Here is a 17,735-nt window from a genome sequence, read left to right on the forward strand (position 1 = left end):
ACAACACTGTCTTGTCCTGTCACACAGGATATTGACATAAAATTGATCATTTGTGAAACCATTGATTAAATAATCTGTTGAACTGTGTAGATTAAGGTGGGTTTATTATATCCACTATTATGTTTTTATAAAAAAATATCCTGTGTAAAGCTATTTGTTTTTCACAACTATGAATGCCTGGTGGTTATTTTGGGTTTATCATCCACTACTTGTGATTTAAAAGTTGATATATTTCTTATAATCGGGGACGTGTGAGGAATGAGACAATTATATTTGTATCAACGACATTCATTAGGAAACCATTCTAACATGTCACATGTCGAGACATGTCTGTGACAGGGCCTGGCATTTAAGGGGTGAAATGTGTATAAAAATATGTTTTATTCAAATGTAAAAACATGCTGAGATGGCATGATAAATGTATTTCTCATAGTTCAACTTGTCCTCTATGACATTTTCAGATAAAAAAATAAAATAAAAAAAGTGTAAATGTAGGTTTCCTGTAGAATGTGTTACATTATCTGTACATATCTGCATCACATTACTAGCGTGTCTAACAAGCCAATTTAATTTCATACAATACAAACACTCAACAACATTAATGAATCTCTCCCCATATGACAGTGATCCATTTTATTTAGGAGTGTTAACAGAAAATAAATTAGGGTGATTGCAGAGGAAAACGTCTACAGGACAAATTAAGATTGAAATAGCATCTGAACAGGGAACTTTCATTACAAACAGAAACATCAAAACATATTATATTATGCTGGTAGTAATAAACATGGGAACTTTCAAAGCTGCAATCCAGAACTTATTTCAATGAATGGACATCACCTTTTTATTTGAAAATATACAAAGATTAGAGATATATTTTGTCTCCTAAAAGAACAGCTTCCTCCCATATATTTCCATCAGAATACACAAGTCACAGGATCAAAACAACTATTTTATCACTGGGATTCACAGGAACCCCCACCTTTATATTCCAGTTCCTGTTGTCATTTTGAACGTGACTCATGTTGTTGCACAGAGTGTTTTGTGTTCACAAGAACAAAATAAAATAATATTAACAGAAATAAAATTAAATAAAAAAAGACTGTAGACTTTTTGGACCCGAGCAGCCCATATCTGCTGTGCTACAGTACATTGAATGGGGTTTGCTACAGGACCTTAAAGGGGCACTTTAAAACACTTCTGTGGTCAATCAGGTCATTTTAATGTCTACTCAGGCTTTGGTGTGCTTGATTCAATATTTATATTGGTTATTTCATGCATGGACTTGCAACACTGCATTGCAGAAAATATTAACTTAATGAAATAATCGAAAGGTCTACCCATTCATTAGAAGAACAAAATCAGTCACCAGAAGCAGGGACGTGTTTTCAATTAGTGTTTACACATTCATTAGAAGGACAATATCAGTCACCAGAGGCAGGAACGTGTGTTTTCAACGAGTCTAACATGGTTAACTTGAACTTGAAGTTGAATATAGGAGGAGAGGGGGGGGGGGGGGGGGGTGTCTGATCAAATTAATATCAAATATAAATACCCAATAGCAACTTAAAAACTGTCTGGGGTGTACATAAAAACCTAAGTAGACATGAAAATGACCCCAGAAGTGTTTTAAAGTGAAATACCCCTTTAAGAGGAATTTGTACAGTCTAGTCCCTATCTTGCCTTACACCTTATGCCTAAACACTTTGGGCAATTTTCACTATTTTGAAAAAGAGTGAAAATAGCCGATCTACATCAACACCTTGTGAGCTTGCAGATCGTCTATTTGAACTATTTAAAATAGATTTTCAAAATAGTAAAAATGCCAAAAAAAGTTTAGGCATAAGGGTAAGGCCCCTTATGCAAGATAGGGCCCTTAGGCTACGTTCACACTGTCAGCCCAAATACAAAATTTGGCCTATCCAGATTGGAATCAGATTGGTTTGATCAAGTCTGAACAGCAGAAAAAACACATGGAAACAGATTTCTGCTAATCGGAATTTGAATCACATTCCTTAGCCTTGTTCAGACTGCTTAAAAACCAACCCAACTTTCGGCCTTGTTCGGTCTGAACAAGGCCTTAGTAGCACACCGGTGTCCCGCGCCTATAGAAATAGCAGATCCACAAGCCCACGCAACGCGACGGGTCACGCAATCAAGTATAAAACTAGTAATTACAGTATGCCACGGCTCTCTGCGAGTTGCTTTCCAATTCTTTCCCGCGTCCTTCAATGCTCCACGTTCTGTTGGGACGTGTTAAGTCTACACCAGTGGTTCCTCGACGATTAATTGTCATACAAATAATTGCCATTAACGATTTAATTGTGTTTCTGGCATTGGAACATATGAATCAGAATTACATTTCTGCTTGCCTTTCAGGCTTTACAATAAAACATTGCACAGGGCAGATATAACTTAAATATACAAAGACATTACTGACATATTTAATCATTTTATACTTTAAATTTAGTATTGTTTTTTAAATAGCGGAAATGGCCAATCTACAAGCTTACAACACGGCATGAAGTGTCGTGTTGTAAGCTTGTAGATCTGCTATTTCTGTTATTATTTTTATGTTGACGATTATGCAAAAATAATTGCGATTATCTCAAATAGTTGCGATTAGACGATTATGTGATCATTGTGACAGGCCTAGGTCCGGGGACCCTCAGGGGGTCCTTGAGGGAGGTGCTCCAAGGGGTCCCCGGCTAAGTGATTGATAGTTAGGAACAACCTGTTTTTGTTATCACCACGCTCTGACTCGTCTGGTGCGTTATCCTCATAAAACATAAACAATGACAAGCAAAGGGTCGCACTTTTATTTGATTTCTCCATACCTTAAAGCTGCACTATGTAACTTTCCTCTTCTCCCCCCGGATTTGACCCCGGTTTCCTGCGCAAGCGCTGAAATGTTAACCATTGAGCTAATAGAGCCTGACTGCTTGCTCAGGGGATAACTTCAATCTCGACCATCAGGTCAAAATCCGTGTCAGATCCTGTGTCTAGGTGAGACGTGACCTTTGACACGATCTAAATGTCTCAATGGAAGAGCAGGGAGACAAAGCACAACCACCCCAAAGGTATAAGTTATATTGTATTAACATAGTCTACCATAAAGATTGGACAAAGTTAAATTTTATTAATAAAAAAAAAGTTGCATAGTGCCGCTTTAAGTTACGGCTATACAGCCTTCGACACCAACGAAGGCTGGATAGCCGAAACATTTGTAACTTAATGCATATGGAGAAATAAAAGAGAACATTGAACTCATCATTCTGAGTGTGACCCTTCGCTTGTCATTGTTCGATAGTTAGGAACCAAATTGGACCCCTACAGGTCTGTAACTCCGAGAGTGAAATGGAACCAAATTAGCCTGGTTCCAGACGAATCTGGCCACGCGAGGCTAGAACCAAATCCATTTGGTTCCATTTGTACGCTCTTGGAGTTATTTGCACACTCAAAGAGTTAAGGGGGTCTTAATGCATTTCAAACTGGGGGTCCTTGAAATAAAAAAGTTTGTGAACCACTGGTCTAAACGTATAATCTCAGCACATCCGCATTCCATCTTATTGAAGCCTCATTAATCCGTGCTTGAGCCCCATATAACTCTATCTATCTGTGTGAATTTAGTTCCAGTGTGAACGACAGTGTCAACTTCCTGTTTAAACGGCGGCCAGGCAACTTTTGCTGTAAAAGTTTTCAACTAAGAGTGCTGCCGTCTTGAAAAGATGACCGAACCACCAGTGTTGGGCGAGCTACTTTCAAAATGTAGCTAGCTAAGCTACTAGTTACTCTTCATGAAAAATAACCAAGCTACACTATAAGCTCTCTTTCAAAAATAAGTAGATAACTACAATACAGGATACTTAGTAAAATTAACTATCTACACTACAGGTTACTTAGTAAAAGTATGTGGCTACATTGAAGCTACTTTGTACCTAATGTAGTCGGTCATGTGGCTGAGGACATGTTATGGCACCCAGTAATTGAATAAAACATATGACTTTAAAAGCTGACAATGGATGAAGTTGGAGAATTATCTTTGATGTGGCGAAAAACTGCACTCAAAAACCCATACGTTGTGTTATTTTGAGTTGATGTGCCACTGAAAATGTAGTGATGTAGCTTTTGCCAAAGCTACCCGGCTACATGGTAAAGAAACAACTTTACTTGGAAGCTACGTAATTCAGAACAATAGTGAAGTTACCCACAAACCACTGGGAAATGTAGTTCAGCTAGTAGCTTAGCTACGGCCCAACACTGTGAACCACACGTCTACATTAATAATTCATTATTAATTATCTACAGTGCAGCGATGGCACAGCTGGACAGTACGCGATCCAACACAAGTCATAAACAATGTTCATTTGTCTTGCAAAACAGACAAAAAAAAAAGAAAACTTAAGGCAAATAAGAATGAAAACGACACAGCGCTAATAAGGCGTTGCACTGTGAAATGGAAGTGAAAATCTAGAAACATTGGAGTGTCACCTCGCGTCCTTGTTGCCCTGCTGAATAAGATGAATTTGAATAGTATATCATTGCCGTCGGGTAGAAACCTTGTATCTCCATATTTCAAATGAATGCCATACTTCATCGTTCAAGAGTGCCGTGTCGCATCAGCCTTTTTCACTATTTTAAAACGTTTTTAAAATATTATTAAAAAAGGAACAGTTTTGGACAGACAAGGTTTCCACCCGACAGTAACAAAGCCCAAGCCCTCTTTCTCAATAGAGATACAATACAATAAAGTAGAGTCTGGTCTCACTCGCTTTCATGTGAGTTTAGCGGACATATTGCCCCCCCCCCCCCAAACGCAAAGTCGCGTTGACACTTAGTTCAGTTTGAACATACAGAAAATAAAATGTTCAGTTCACAATGTTATTGTTGACGAAGCATAAATTAGCCAGCTCGGAACAAACTAAAAGCGGCGGAAGCGTTCAGTGAAGTGTTCAGTTCAACACCGGTGAGCGTTGACCCGGGCGCCAACCGATAATAGGAAACAAACGCCATCCGTTGACCTTTTGCTTTTTGCTTGAAGTTTCCTTTCTCGCCAACGGAAGTCAAATGAACTACACCAGAAAACCAGCACTCCTGCGGGCACTGCCCACAGCCCAGCACGCCAACATGGGAAATGGAATAAAGGAGAAACTAGTGCACCACACAGAAGAGGCTTGGCGTTCAGAATTCCCGTCTTTCACCAGAATGTGGTGCTGTTGCTACAGCTCAAAATCTCTAATACCTATTTGTGTAAATTCATGTATATTCATGTCAACTTAGCATGCTTAGGTTGCAGTTTGTGTGGATGGCAGACCAGACTAGTATTCATTTGTCTCTAGTGAGATGACAGTGGTTGGGGGTCTTCGACTCATGGTGGGCTTCTTCCACCTCTGTGAGAGGGGATGTTGGCCGGGCAGGACAAAAAAAAAAGAAAACGCTCATGATGAACCTCCTTCTCGGTGGTCGAAAGGTACAGCAGAACTTGACCGTTTGATGGGTTTATAGCAAAGAACGGAATCCCGGACACCAGCCCTCAAAAAGGTCAGCAGGTAGGTCACGTTTACAATCACGTGAGTCTTGGGTCACTTTGAACAGGTTTTAGCCACTTAAACCCCCGTAGTCTTAGAGAACTGGTTACAACTGTACTTTGACCACTTTTGTCCGTCTACACCAGATCTCTTCGTCCCCAAAAATATCCGATTATAGCCGATCTACAAGCTCACAGTGCGTCGCTTTGCGACGCACTGTGAGCTTGTAGATCTGCTATTTTTGGCTCACGTCCCCCCCCCAGAATATGGACGCTGGGGGTTCAATTGGTTAAGATGTTTGTACCCTCATCTGTGATCTGGGCCAACCGACAGGTTGGCGTCACCACGTGTGATTTGGGATCAGGTGCAGCTGGGTGATGACCTGCTCAGGACATTTCTTTAGTTCCTCCCCCACCAGATGCATACCCATGGTAGAGTCGTGTGTGTGTGTGTGTGTGCGTGTGCGTGTGCGTGTGCGTGTGCGTGTGCGTGTGCATGTGTGTGTGTGCAGGGGTGTACTGGGGATATTTAAGCTAGCGGAGATGTATTTTAATGATGTCACGCACATTAGAACAGCTCTGATAGTGCGATTGATAGAGTGATTTCTATTCATTCTATTCAGCTCAAACGCAGGTTCCCCTGTGTACAAGGAATGTGAAAGCCATCAATGTCTTACATTCCTCTCATAGCGGGAGACGATTAAGAGTCTCATTGTCTTTCATGATCGCCTGTCTGTCTCTCTTGTCTCCGACCTGCCAGCTCAAAAAGCTAGTGGAGCACAGCCCCCCCCTCCAGTGCACCCCTGTGTGTGTGTGGGTGTGTGTGTGCGTGTGCGTGTGGACAGCGTCCCTCAGTGCTGCGTGTCGTGCTTCTTGTGGAAGGTGAGGCGGATGCGCCCCCAGAAGGAGCGGCTCCGCCGGGCCTTGCGGTCGCCGCTGCGCACCGACTTGGCCTCGCGCTGGCGTATCTGGCGCACCAGCGCCGTGAACACCTCGTCGATGTAGTAGCGGAACGCCGCCGATGTCTCGAAGAAGGGACACTGGAACTCGCGGGCCAGCTCGCGGCCCTCCTCCACCGCCACCTGTTTTATTGGTCACAATGACGAGGGACGAGCACAGAGGAAAACTTGTGAGAGTTGAATCATTTTTTATTCACCAAATATGTTTCCCATTTAACAAATTTGACTCAATGAGGGTGGTGCAATCGAGTGAACAGCGACAAATATTAGAGATGATTAACTTATTATATGTTATCTCTGCTGTCCGGCAGAAACCAGCTAACTCCAAAATGTTCATTTTTCAGGAAATGAAAACAAGTGGAGTTAGGAGGTTTTGTTCATCATTGATAAGAACAGCTGAATGGACCTCCAAGCTCACAATGAGGTTGGAGGTCAAAAGGGGGTGGAGCCTGGAGTCAGCAAAACCAGCTAACTCCACCAGAAAGTTTGAGGATCCAATGGAGTTAGCTGGTTTTGTCAGAAGCGCTTTTTAATGCTTTTCATTGGTTCAATATTTTTTTTACCAACACACAGACGTAAAGGGTGTTCAATGGCCCTGATTTATGGGAAAAATGCAAAAGCATCAAAATGGAGTTTGTTTCTGCCGGACAGCAACGATACTATATAACGAGAGTTATGCATATAACTAAGGTTCTACGAATTCCGGATGACCGCCAGAGGCAGTGTTTTCAACACCTGGATATCATCGCGCGCTCGCGCATAGGTCGAATATTAATACCAACAAAGTCACTCGTGACCTGTGTGCACGCACGCCACCTATATAGGTGCGGGGCGCACAGCGTTCATCCTCATGAAATCTTTTCGTCGAGAACGAGATTCCGAGTGACAGTCAACTCTGGCGGTCATCCGGAATTCGTAGAACCTTAGTTATATGCATAACTCTCGTTCTACTTCATTCCTACTGACCGCCAGAGGCAGTGTTTTCAACACCTGGATGACTAATACCAACATAGTCACGAGGAATCTGCGCTTACCGAAGTCGGTTTGCAGATAGAATAAACAGACAACACCACAGCCGTCGCCACAGGATGCGAGACGGCCAGGTTGACTATATATAGGAGCGGGCAAAAGCCCATGAAAGATGAAGCCCATTCGGCTGCATCTCCTGGCCTGCTCCAAGCCATCACAGCTATGTCCTGCCACAGAGCCCGGACGGGACACAATAGGCAGGTACTAGAATGCAGTTGCTCCACCTCTGGTTGAGGAGCAAACTAACAAATCCATAGGCTAGCTGACGTGAAATGCAGAAAGCCTCTGAGGACGTAAGGAGGGGTCGGCCATATGGTAAACCCAGACCCCTCGGAATCCCACTTTAACAGTCTCTGGCAATGGCCAGGGCATAAAGCCCATCTACTCACTTTTGCAGTGAGGACAAAGAGTACTTGCAGATAGTCATCTGAGAGCAGCCCGATGTACCGGCTGGGGACAAAGCTTCCAATACCACAGGCAAGCATCATGAAGGCACCCATGCAACCTGTGGGGGCCAAACGCGGAGAGCATCTCAATGGTAGAGAGGCTGAACCCTCCATCTAACATCATCCGCAGATATCTAGGGCAGCATAAGCACAGAGCAACGCTCTAACCTATGCAGTGGCCCTTGTCCCGACTAGAGCACAGTCTACACTCGCTGGCGTGCAACGCCCTGGTGTACGATGCCCAAAAATCCAGTAATTTTTGGACAATAGTTTTGAATTTCAGTGGCCAATGACGCAGCCGAAGGTTAGGAGTGAGGATGCCACATGCACCTCCCCCCCTAACTGTGACAGGGGAGCTTGTCTCTGTGGAGAGGCCAAGGCACTTCATTGAGAAGCTGCAGTAGGCCAGAGCATCTTGCCCTAACGGACTGGTCTGTCCCGGAAGGGAGACAGACAGTCAACAACGCGTTATGCCCTCAAGGCTAACGGTACTACCGCTCTGCCATACCTATGCACGTGATCCGAACTGCTATCGGATCCAAGAGGCTTCCAGTGGGAAACAAGTCCGCAGCCTGGACTGTACACCCAACAAGCGCATTGCTATGAAATTTGCAAGATGAGGCAAGGTCCACGAAAGGAGCTTCCAAGCCTCCTGCAGAGACTGACTGGGTCAAGCGCCCCAGAAGGCAGACTGTTGACCTATTGTGTTATTGAACACGGCATAACCATCCTGAGGGCCAGGTGGACTGCACGCAGGTCCAGTGCATTAGCGACACTGGCTGGAGACCCTCACCATTCTGTTGCAGTCTTGGGGTTTGAGGCCCAAGCCACAAATATATATGCCCATTTGTACATGCGTGAAATTTGTCCACTGTATTTATTTACCCATCCTAGAACTACTAGGAGCAGTGAGCCGCCATTATCTGGCGCTCATGGGGCAATTAGGGGCTCAGACAGGGACACACATCGACCCACTTCTGGCCTGGCGTCGAACCCGGGACACCCAGAGGCTCTGGCTCATTACCAAAGTAAACAGTGCCAATTCTCTAATCATGCAAGCAAACGCCTAGAATGATAGGCGCTGTATAGGCGCTGGATAGGCGCTGGATAGGCGCTGGATAGGCGCTGGATAGGCGCTGTGTCTGCGCATCAACACTCGCATTCCGGAGGGCCAGGGCGAGGTAGTCAAGGGAATGTCCAATACCTCACATTCCAGCCGCTGTGGCATGGCTTTAGTTAGCAGATCAGAGACTAACACTGTGGCCATGAGCAACGGTCATCCAGCTCGACAGCTTCATCTAGTGACACCACCAGAGAAGCAATGCTCACAGTTTACAGTTAAGGCGTTTAGCAGGCGCTCTTAATCCGGATCGACTTACAGTAAGGTAATGTAAGTAAAGTAAGCAATGTTGGCATCAACCACTAGCCTTAGGTATAGGCCATATTGGGCTGTACTCCCCATGGCTGACAAGCCCTTGGTAAGAGGTTCTGGAACTGGCCCACATGCCAAATCTCATGATGTACGGCACCGAGGGTGTACAACGACGATAGTTGTTGGACGCATCCATCTAGGCCAAGCCGTTATATGGCCAGCTGGGCTATGTACTCTCAACGCTTTCGTCCAGCGACAAGCAGTAGCGGAGTGGGACACACTTACTATGCTGAAGCTATGTTGCGGTGGTCCGCACGTGGTTCCTCAAAGCGGCAGAATGGGATACATTCTCAACGCTGACCCCTTTTTTTTCCTTCGTCCAGCGACAAGCAATAGCGGAGTGGGACACACTTGCTATGCTGAAGCTACGTTACAGTGGGCCGCACGTGGTTCCCCTCCTTTTTCTTTCCTCTGGCCAGCGACCAGCAGCAGCGGAGCGAGACACACTCCCAATGCCAGCGGTATATTCCAGTGGGCGCACGCCGCAGTGGCGTGGTCCCTCCAAAAGCGGCAGAGCGAGACACACTCTCAACGCTAATACTTTACACTCCTTTCGTCCAGCGACAAGCAGTAGCGGAGCGAGACACACTCCTAATGCTTACGCCATATGGCGGTGGGCCGCCCGCCATGGTTTCTCAAAGCGGCAGAGCGAGATGCACTCTCAACGCTAATCCTTTTCCCTTCTTTCGTCCAGTGACAAGCAGTAGTGGAGCGACCAGCAGCAGCGGAGCGAGACACACTCCCAATGCTAGGGGAGGTAGGCTATATTCCATTGGGGGGCACGCCGCAGTGGCACTTACCAGTGCAAAATACAGCATGCAGCTGGTATAACATGACTGTCAGTCATTATTTCTTGTTTCTTTTTTCCTGTCCAGCCTCATCATGATTTGTGTGCATGGGGATCTCATCTTAAACAAGCTCGGTGCTTAATGAGTTTTCCAATTTAGTAGACCTTGTATTGTGAATTTGTACTTCCATGTACTGCTTTCAATTCAGTGGCCAAGAGTTCGTCATCCTGACAATTCCTCTAGCTGAGAAAGCATCCAGAGGGCTCAATGCTAGCATCCCTGTGGGAGGCAAATCCGCCCCAACCAGGCCAACCCAGTCGGCCTTTCTGCCAGCAGTATGCCGCTGCAATTAGCCAAACATTCACGGCCATAGCCTGTGTCAGGCACCATAGTCAGGACATGACCGGCACAAGTAATGGACCTTCCCTTCTGGGACCAGCAATTGTTGCAATAATCCATGGGCAACAGCAACAGAGTGAGACACTCAATACTACTGATGACGTAGCCGTAGCAAAAGCGAGAATCATTCAGGCTACAGTGTCAAGGACACAGTATGATAGTCAAGAAGTGGCAAAGCGAAACACACTTCTATCGTCATATAGAATTCTTTAAGAATATTTCACTACCAAGCACATAGTATTATCTGGATAGCAGCAGAGCGGCATACCCTCAAGCTATGACATCAGTATTCCCAGTATACTGCATATGTTGAATAGCTGCTGGTTTCCCCTTTTGCCGCAGCTAATGGGGATCCATTGCCAATAAACAAAGCTTATTGATTATCAGTACCCAGAGTACAATGTTACTAATATGTAACTTCGTCGTAGCAAGGAGCGACAACCACTCAAGCCACAGTGTCAAGTCATGTGTCAAGTACCCACAGTATGATAACCAAGTGATGGCAAGGCAAGACACACTTGAACCATACCAGTATTATAATTCCATTTTACTACCAAGCACAAAGCAGTATAACCTGAATAGCAGCAGCGAGTCCCACTCAAGCTATGATACACACTCAAACTGTGAGGTTAAGCACACACAGTGGCAGTATTGGCATATATGCTGCTTAAGTCAGCTGTCATTGATCAGCGAGACCTCTTTTATCCCATTAAGACCTGGAACTGTGTCATTTTTAGATTTGAGCTAAAAAGCATTATTTTACACTTTGGGCTATTCAAAAATAGCAGATCTACAAGCTCATAGCGCGGCACCAAGTACATGTAGTAATAGGTACACAGCATATCGTCCAATAACGACAGAGTGAAGCACACTATGGATGTCCTTTATTAGCTGCAGCTAAATTATATTGGACTGGTTAAATTGGGGTTTGAACCAGGGACCTACAGTCTTGCAGGTAGACAGTGTACTGACTGAGCCATTGGATAGCAATCAAGCTAACAAGCGCCATATGTCTGGTAGATAGAATGTCTGCGTCAAAGTGAGAACCACTTTCAGCAAACCCATTCACAGAAGAGCGCCGCTCATACAGTGGTGTAAAGTAACTAAGTACATGTACTCAGTTCTGTACTTAAGTTCAATTTCGCTTAGGTATTTGTACTTTAATGGAGCCCAGTTATCTGCCACTGCGCTCATTAGCGCTTTGGTCGTCTCCTCGAGGCGAAAGAACACCTTCTATGAGACACATTAACCAGTCAATCTGGCTCCACCGCCGTCGTGTCATCGAGGCGAGAGACGGTCTTCTCAAAGCGGCAGAATGGGATACATCCTCAACGCTGAATACTTTCCCCTCTTTTACTTTATTTGTCTGTAAACAGCACAACACATGCACTCACCGTCGCCAATGTACAACTATGGCTCCATAGTTATCTGTGCCAGGTTCAACAACAACGGTGGAGCGGGGAAAGTTAACGGTGTTATTGTCGTTAGCTCCAATGCTAGCAAGCAACCGCTAACTCCATTCACCGTCGCATGCGTTCTTTTTTTTTTTCCCTCTCCTTCCTTGTTCCTTTCCGACAGCCCCTATAAACGGGGTAACGTAATTCCATGGTAGCAGGCTACGCAGTCTCTGGAGGACGGACCGTAGTCCGTAGCCCCAACCGTGTTGGTTACGAAACTTCACGCGTAGCTGCAAGTATCGACCTACGCTTCTGGAGGCGAAAAGATGAAAGAGGATGAACGCTGTGCGCCCCGCACCTATATAGGTGGCGTGCGTGCACACAGGTCACGAGTGACTTTGTTGGTATTAATATTCGACCTATGCGCGAGCGCGCGATGATATCCAGGTGTTGAAAACACTGCCTCTGGCGGTCAGTAGGAATGAAGTAGAACTATTATTATAATATAATAATATAAATACAAGCTCAGCTTGTAGATCGGTTATTTTTGACTAATGTTCCCCCCAGAAAAGGGATGCTGGGGTTCAAGTGGTTAGTATAAGATGCACTCCCTCCATTGCACATCACGTACCATCGTTCTGAAATGTTTATTTACACAACGAAGCGAGGCAATAAGAAATCGTGCAGGTATACTAGTTATATTGTATTAACTAATCTGTCATTCAAATAAGTTCAGGATTGCAGCTTTAATACCAGGTGCATTCATGAACATGGTCCTCACCTGGCGCAGGTGGGCCAGGTCAGACTTGTTGCCCACCAGGACGACGGGGGTGTCGGCGGTGCGCCGTACGCGGTCGATAAGCTGCTTGAAGTGGCGCGCCTCCTGGAAGCTCCTCCGGTCAGTGATGGAGTAGGAGATAATGAAGCCCTCGCCTGCACGCATGTACTGGTCCCTCATGGCCGTGAACTCCGCCTGGACACACACACACACACACACACACACACACACACACACACACACACACACACACACACACACACACACACACACACACACACACACACACACACACACACACACACACACACACACACACACACACACACACACACACACACACACACACACACACACACACACACACACACACACACACACACACACACACACAATGTCATCAATAAGTAGGGAAAGTAGGGAAGACAGTAAACTGTCATTTCCTGTATTTTTTCTGTCAGGTACTGTCCTTAAGGTCTGTGATGAGGTCAAGTACTTAGGCCATTATTTCACAAATGACCTATCTAGGGACATCTACAGGCAACGAAGAATGTTATATGCACAAGCTAACATGATTGTTCGTAAGTTTAGTATTAGTATGTGTTCAGCTTCTGTGAAGTCCAGACTATTCAAAGCTTTTTGCACACCTATGTATACTGCCCACTTGTGGCGGCGCTACAGAAAGTGCAGTATGCAGAAACCCAATGTGGCTTATAATGATGGCAGGATAGTTCACCCAAAAAAATACTTGTTTTCTGTCGATTAGTCACCCCATGGAGACTTGAATCATGCATACAATTACATGTATGGTCATCTTTTGGTTTTTGTCGCATTCCTAAGCCAATAATTTGATGACCAGCGGACTGGTAGGCAGCTGTCTGATTCTGCCAACAGCATCATTTTAATTCTGACTAACCCTGTAGTGAGTTAGGTCAGGTTTGTCTCTTAACTGTGGAACCATTGGCGTGTACGCCTGTATATTAATCTATTATTTACTATTTTTCCTTTGTATTTGTATGTTATTTTTTTATGTTGCTATGGACCGTGTGTCCTTAACTCTTTAACTGCCAGAGTAATAGTGTAATAGTGGTACGCTACTGCCAGCGAAAACGAGCGATTTTATCAACCTTTGAAAAATCATGGAATTTTTTCTGTCAATGCTATCCGCACGGTGATCCTCTCATTACAGACACACAGGGGCCTCGTAAAATGGGGGGGGGGGGGAATTTATCCGATAGCGGAAATCCGTTCCATAGTTGTGGCTGGTTGAAAATAGCTAGTTGAAAATAGCATGTTTTGCCAAAAATATATAGTGTAAAAAAAAAGTACAGGTGCTGAGATTTTTAAGCAATAAGTTAACCAGGGAGTGAATGGAGCAGCACATCTTCAGATCGCGTTATCTCTGGTTCTGTGTGAAAAAAATCTAAAATAAATAAAAAATAAATGGATAGTTGCAACCCTACAGGCAGGAACCCTCAGTTATGTATGAACTTAAGATGACATCTTCATTGTGTCCACGTTTATCCTAAACAAACACACTAAGTTTAAAAAAAGAGAACAGAGAAAAGGTTAACGCATGGATTCTTTACCTGTCCTGCAGTGTCTAGAATGTCCAAGTTGGCTGGCTCATCATCGATCCGGATCTGAGTCTTGTAGGCATCCTCTGATGAAGGTACAGAAACACGACATGAGGAACAAATACCTCATTATGTTCTCTACAATAACACATTTTCACTTCCTAGCACTTTTCATAACCACTAAAAAGCCAGATTTGTCAGGGGTTGTGAGTAGGGCGGTCACGATTACAAATCTAAGTTGACGATTAATTGTCACTCCAATAATTACGATTAACGATTTTATTGTGTTTTTTGGTATTGAACATTGGAACGTATGAAGCCTTTTAAGGCTTCGTAATCAAAAATTGCACAGGGCAGATATGACAAATAACTGAAATAAACAAAGAAAGAATTGACATTTAATAATTTGTATACATGTTAAAATAGCTGATCTACAAGCTTACAACGCATCACAAAGTGACCCGTTGTAAGCTTGTAGATCAGCTATTTCTGCTATTTTTCCAGCAGAAGTGACGCGTTGTAAGCTTGTAGATCTGCTATTTCTGCTTTTTTCTTTATTTGAAAATGTGTGAACATCTTTCAACATGGAAACGATTATGACAATTATGCAAAAATAATTGCGATTCTCTCAAATAATTGCGATTAGACGTTTATGTAATAATTGTGACAGGCCTAGTTGTGAGCTTGTAGGTCAGCTATTTTCTGGATTTTTCTTTTTACATTTGAAAGTCTAAAATAGGGCTTAAGTGGTTAAAAATAAAAAATCGTGAGCAAAAGAGCTGAGCTGGCCTGTGACAGCTTGACTGTGTCTCATAGTGTTTATGAACCGCTGTAATACAAAAGACATTTCTGTTTAATAAACTGTAGCCAAGTGTCAAACCATCCCACATCTGGTCTGCAGTCATCCACGTCCAACAACTCATCCCAGTTCACATTAGACTTTTATATATCTGACTGCATGGAGGATTCAATCTTACCACTCCAAAAAAATACGAATACAAACCTTTATTAACACTCATCTCTAGGCCATATTGTTTTGGGCAGGAACCCCTATTTGTAACTATACCTTTCAGGACGGGAACCCCTTTTGGGGTTCTTGTTGCTATGTACAGTATATTATAGCAACATACATTTGTTATAATTTTGGAATAAATATTATAACTTCGGTCAGGATTTAGAAGGCGTTTTTAGAATCGGCCTCAGGTCTAAATGGGTTACAACAATAAATAATTGGCCTTATTCATACGGTGTCACAAACTGGTGTTTGTTGCTGACAATCAGATCACAGATCACTTCCTGTCGGCAATAGACCACCAATGGTGTATGTATTGACCTTATTTTCTTAACTACTTAAGCCCTATATACTACGTTGTATGACAAACAGTGTTTAATTCTTTTTTTATTATTATTATCATATACGTTTGAGACATTTGAAAAATGTGCCAAAACTAAGGACATCAGGGTTAACGTGGTTAATATATATCTTTTTATCAACTTGTTAAACAGTGATCTTACCAAACATAAATATCAAACATATCAAAAAGGAAAGGCATGAAAGTTGTCTACAATCAAATGAACTCCTTCATACAAGAAAACTAAATCCTGGAAAAATTCTAGTCAGGTTTCAGGTCAAACCACAGCACAGAGACTGCTCTATAACGTATACAATTGGGGTGGTTGTATTTGGTCTCCCTGCTCTTCTATTGAGACATTCAGATTGTGTCAAAGGTCATGTCTCACCTAGACACAGGATCTGACACAAATTTTGACCTGATGGTAAAGATTCAATTTATCCCCTCAGCAAGCAGGCAGGCTCTATTAGCTGTTAGCTCAATGGTGAAAATGTCAGCACTTGTCAGCAGGAAACCAGGTTCGAAAATTAAGGAATTGTTTTCCCAGAATAAAAAACAGTGAATCCTGAAAATAAGGACATTTGAATACAGTAAAACCAATTACAATAATTAAAAACAAAGAAATGGAATAAAATGTCCAACAACTCATCGCAGTTCACATTAGACTTTTATATCTGGCTGGAGGATTCAATATTACCACTCAAAAAATACAAATAAAGGGGGGGAGGTCTATCTCACCTATGGTGGGGTCGTGGTCCTCTGGGAACCGGTGACTGATGAACTGCATGATGATCGCTGAGAGAAAGACACAGAATGATAATTGGCAAAAAACGATTTTAATGATAATACAACAGTGTGTGTGTGTGTGTGTGTGTGTGTGTGTGTGTGTGTGTGTGTGTCAAAAAATTTATGACAAGGTATTTTTTCTTTCTTTAAAACCTTGACAAATATGTTTTATTTGCGATATCGATGAATATGAACTTAAAAGTATACTAGGTTGATTCCATTGATTCCTAGCCAGAACACAATCGAATCTTAACTGGCTGCCGTGTTAAGTGGTCAGAGGGGTGGGCCGTAGGCCTGCCAGAATTATTACATAATCGCCTAATCGCAATTATTTGAGATAATCGTAATTATTTTGCATAATTGTCAAATGTTCATATATTTTCCAAAAACGTCTATTTCCGCAATTCATACCTGCCCTTTGCAATTTTTGCAAAGGGCACATTTAACTTTTATTCATACATATGTTCCAATGCCAAAAACACAATTAAATCGTTAATTGCAATTATTTGTATGACAATTAATCGTCAACTTAAAGGGATACTTCACTTTCACATAAAATAAACATTAAAAAAATATATTAAAAAAAAATGAAAGAAGTTATGGCAAAATAAAGGCCCCCTCACACATTAGTAGGACACTCTAATGCGTGAGGGGGCCATGAATTTTCCATTACTTTTTTCATTTATTTTTAATATATTTTTTAAATGTTTCCCCGGCCCTAAAGTGAAGTATCCCTTTAAATGCAGTAATCGTGACAGCCCTATAGTGGGCCGCGAACGCTTTCAAGATTTCCAAGTGGGCCCTGATCCAGAAAAGGGTTGAGAACCACTACTTTTAGGTGTACACGTCTTGTACGTGTCGGATTTTCCTGAGCAAAAACCACGGGAAAGTAATTAGTACAAATTCCAATCAAGCAACATTCAGCGATGTTGCTAGGAGTCCTAATAAAATGTGTTATTTTTAACAAAGTTAAATAGGCCTACATACAAATAAAAACTAATTAAACAATCTAAACTATAATAACATTGAGAAAAGAATAGAACCACAGGTGATGTCATAGTAGACCGAATGTAACGCCTGGGAATCGAACCCCGGTCTCCCCGCGTGGCAAGCCAACATTTTCATCCATTAGGACCGGGAACGCATCTGTGTAATTTTTTAGATTTATTTTGGCTATTCAAAATATAACAGATCTACAAGCTCATGGCGCGGCGCTACGAGCTTGTAGATCTGCTATTTATTGAAAAATGTGCGCAAATATTTGATTT

General features: G+C 43.0%; 1 protein-coding gene across 1 annotated transcript in view; it reads right to left on the bottom strand.

Moving 5' to 3' along the window:
- Positions 1–618: 618 nt before the first annotated feature.
- Positions 619–17,735, bottom strand: part of rit1 (Ras-like without CAAX 1) — a 30,558-nt gene continuing 13,441 nt past the window's right edge. The window contains exons 3-6 of the mRNA XM_080442439.1: positions 16,420–16,476; positions 14,342–14,415; positions 12,756–12,947; positions 619–6,606 (exon numbers count right to left, since the gene is read on the bottom strand). Coding sequence (XP_080298565.1) covers positions 6,376–6,606; positions 12,756–12,947; positions 14,342–14,415; positions 16,420–16,476 — 554 coding nt within the window. The 3' untranslated portion in view covers positions 619–6,375. The remainder of the gene's footprint in view (positions 6,607–12,755; positions 12,948–14,341; positions 14,416–16,419; positions 16,477–17,735) is intronic.

This window comes from Gymnoscopelus braueri, assembly GCF_963280865.1.
Source record: "Gymnoscopelus braueri genome assembly, chromosome: 11".
In the NCBI taxonomy this organism is placed as follows: Eukaryota; Metazoa; Chordata; class Actinopteri; order Myctophiformes; family Myctophidae; genus Gymnoscopelus; species Gymnoscopelus braueri.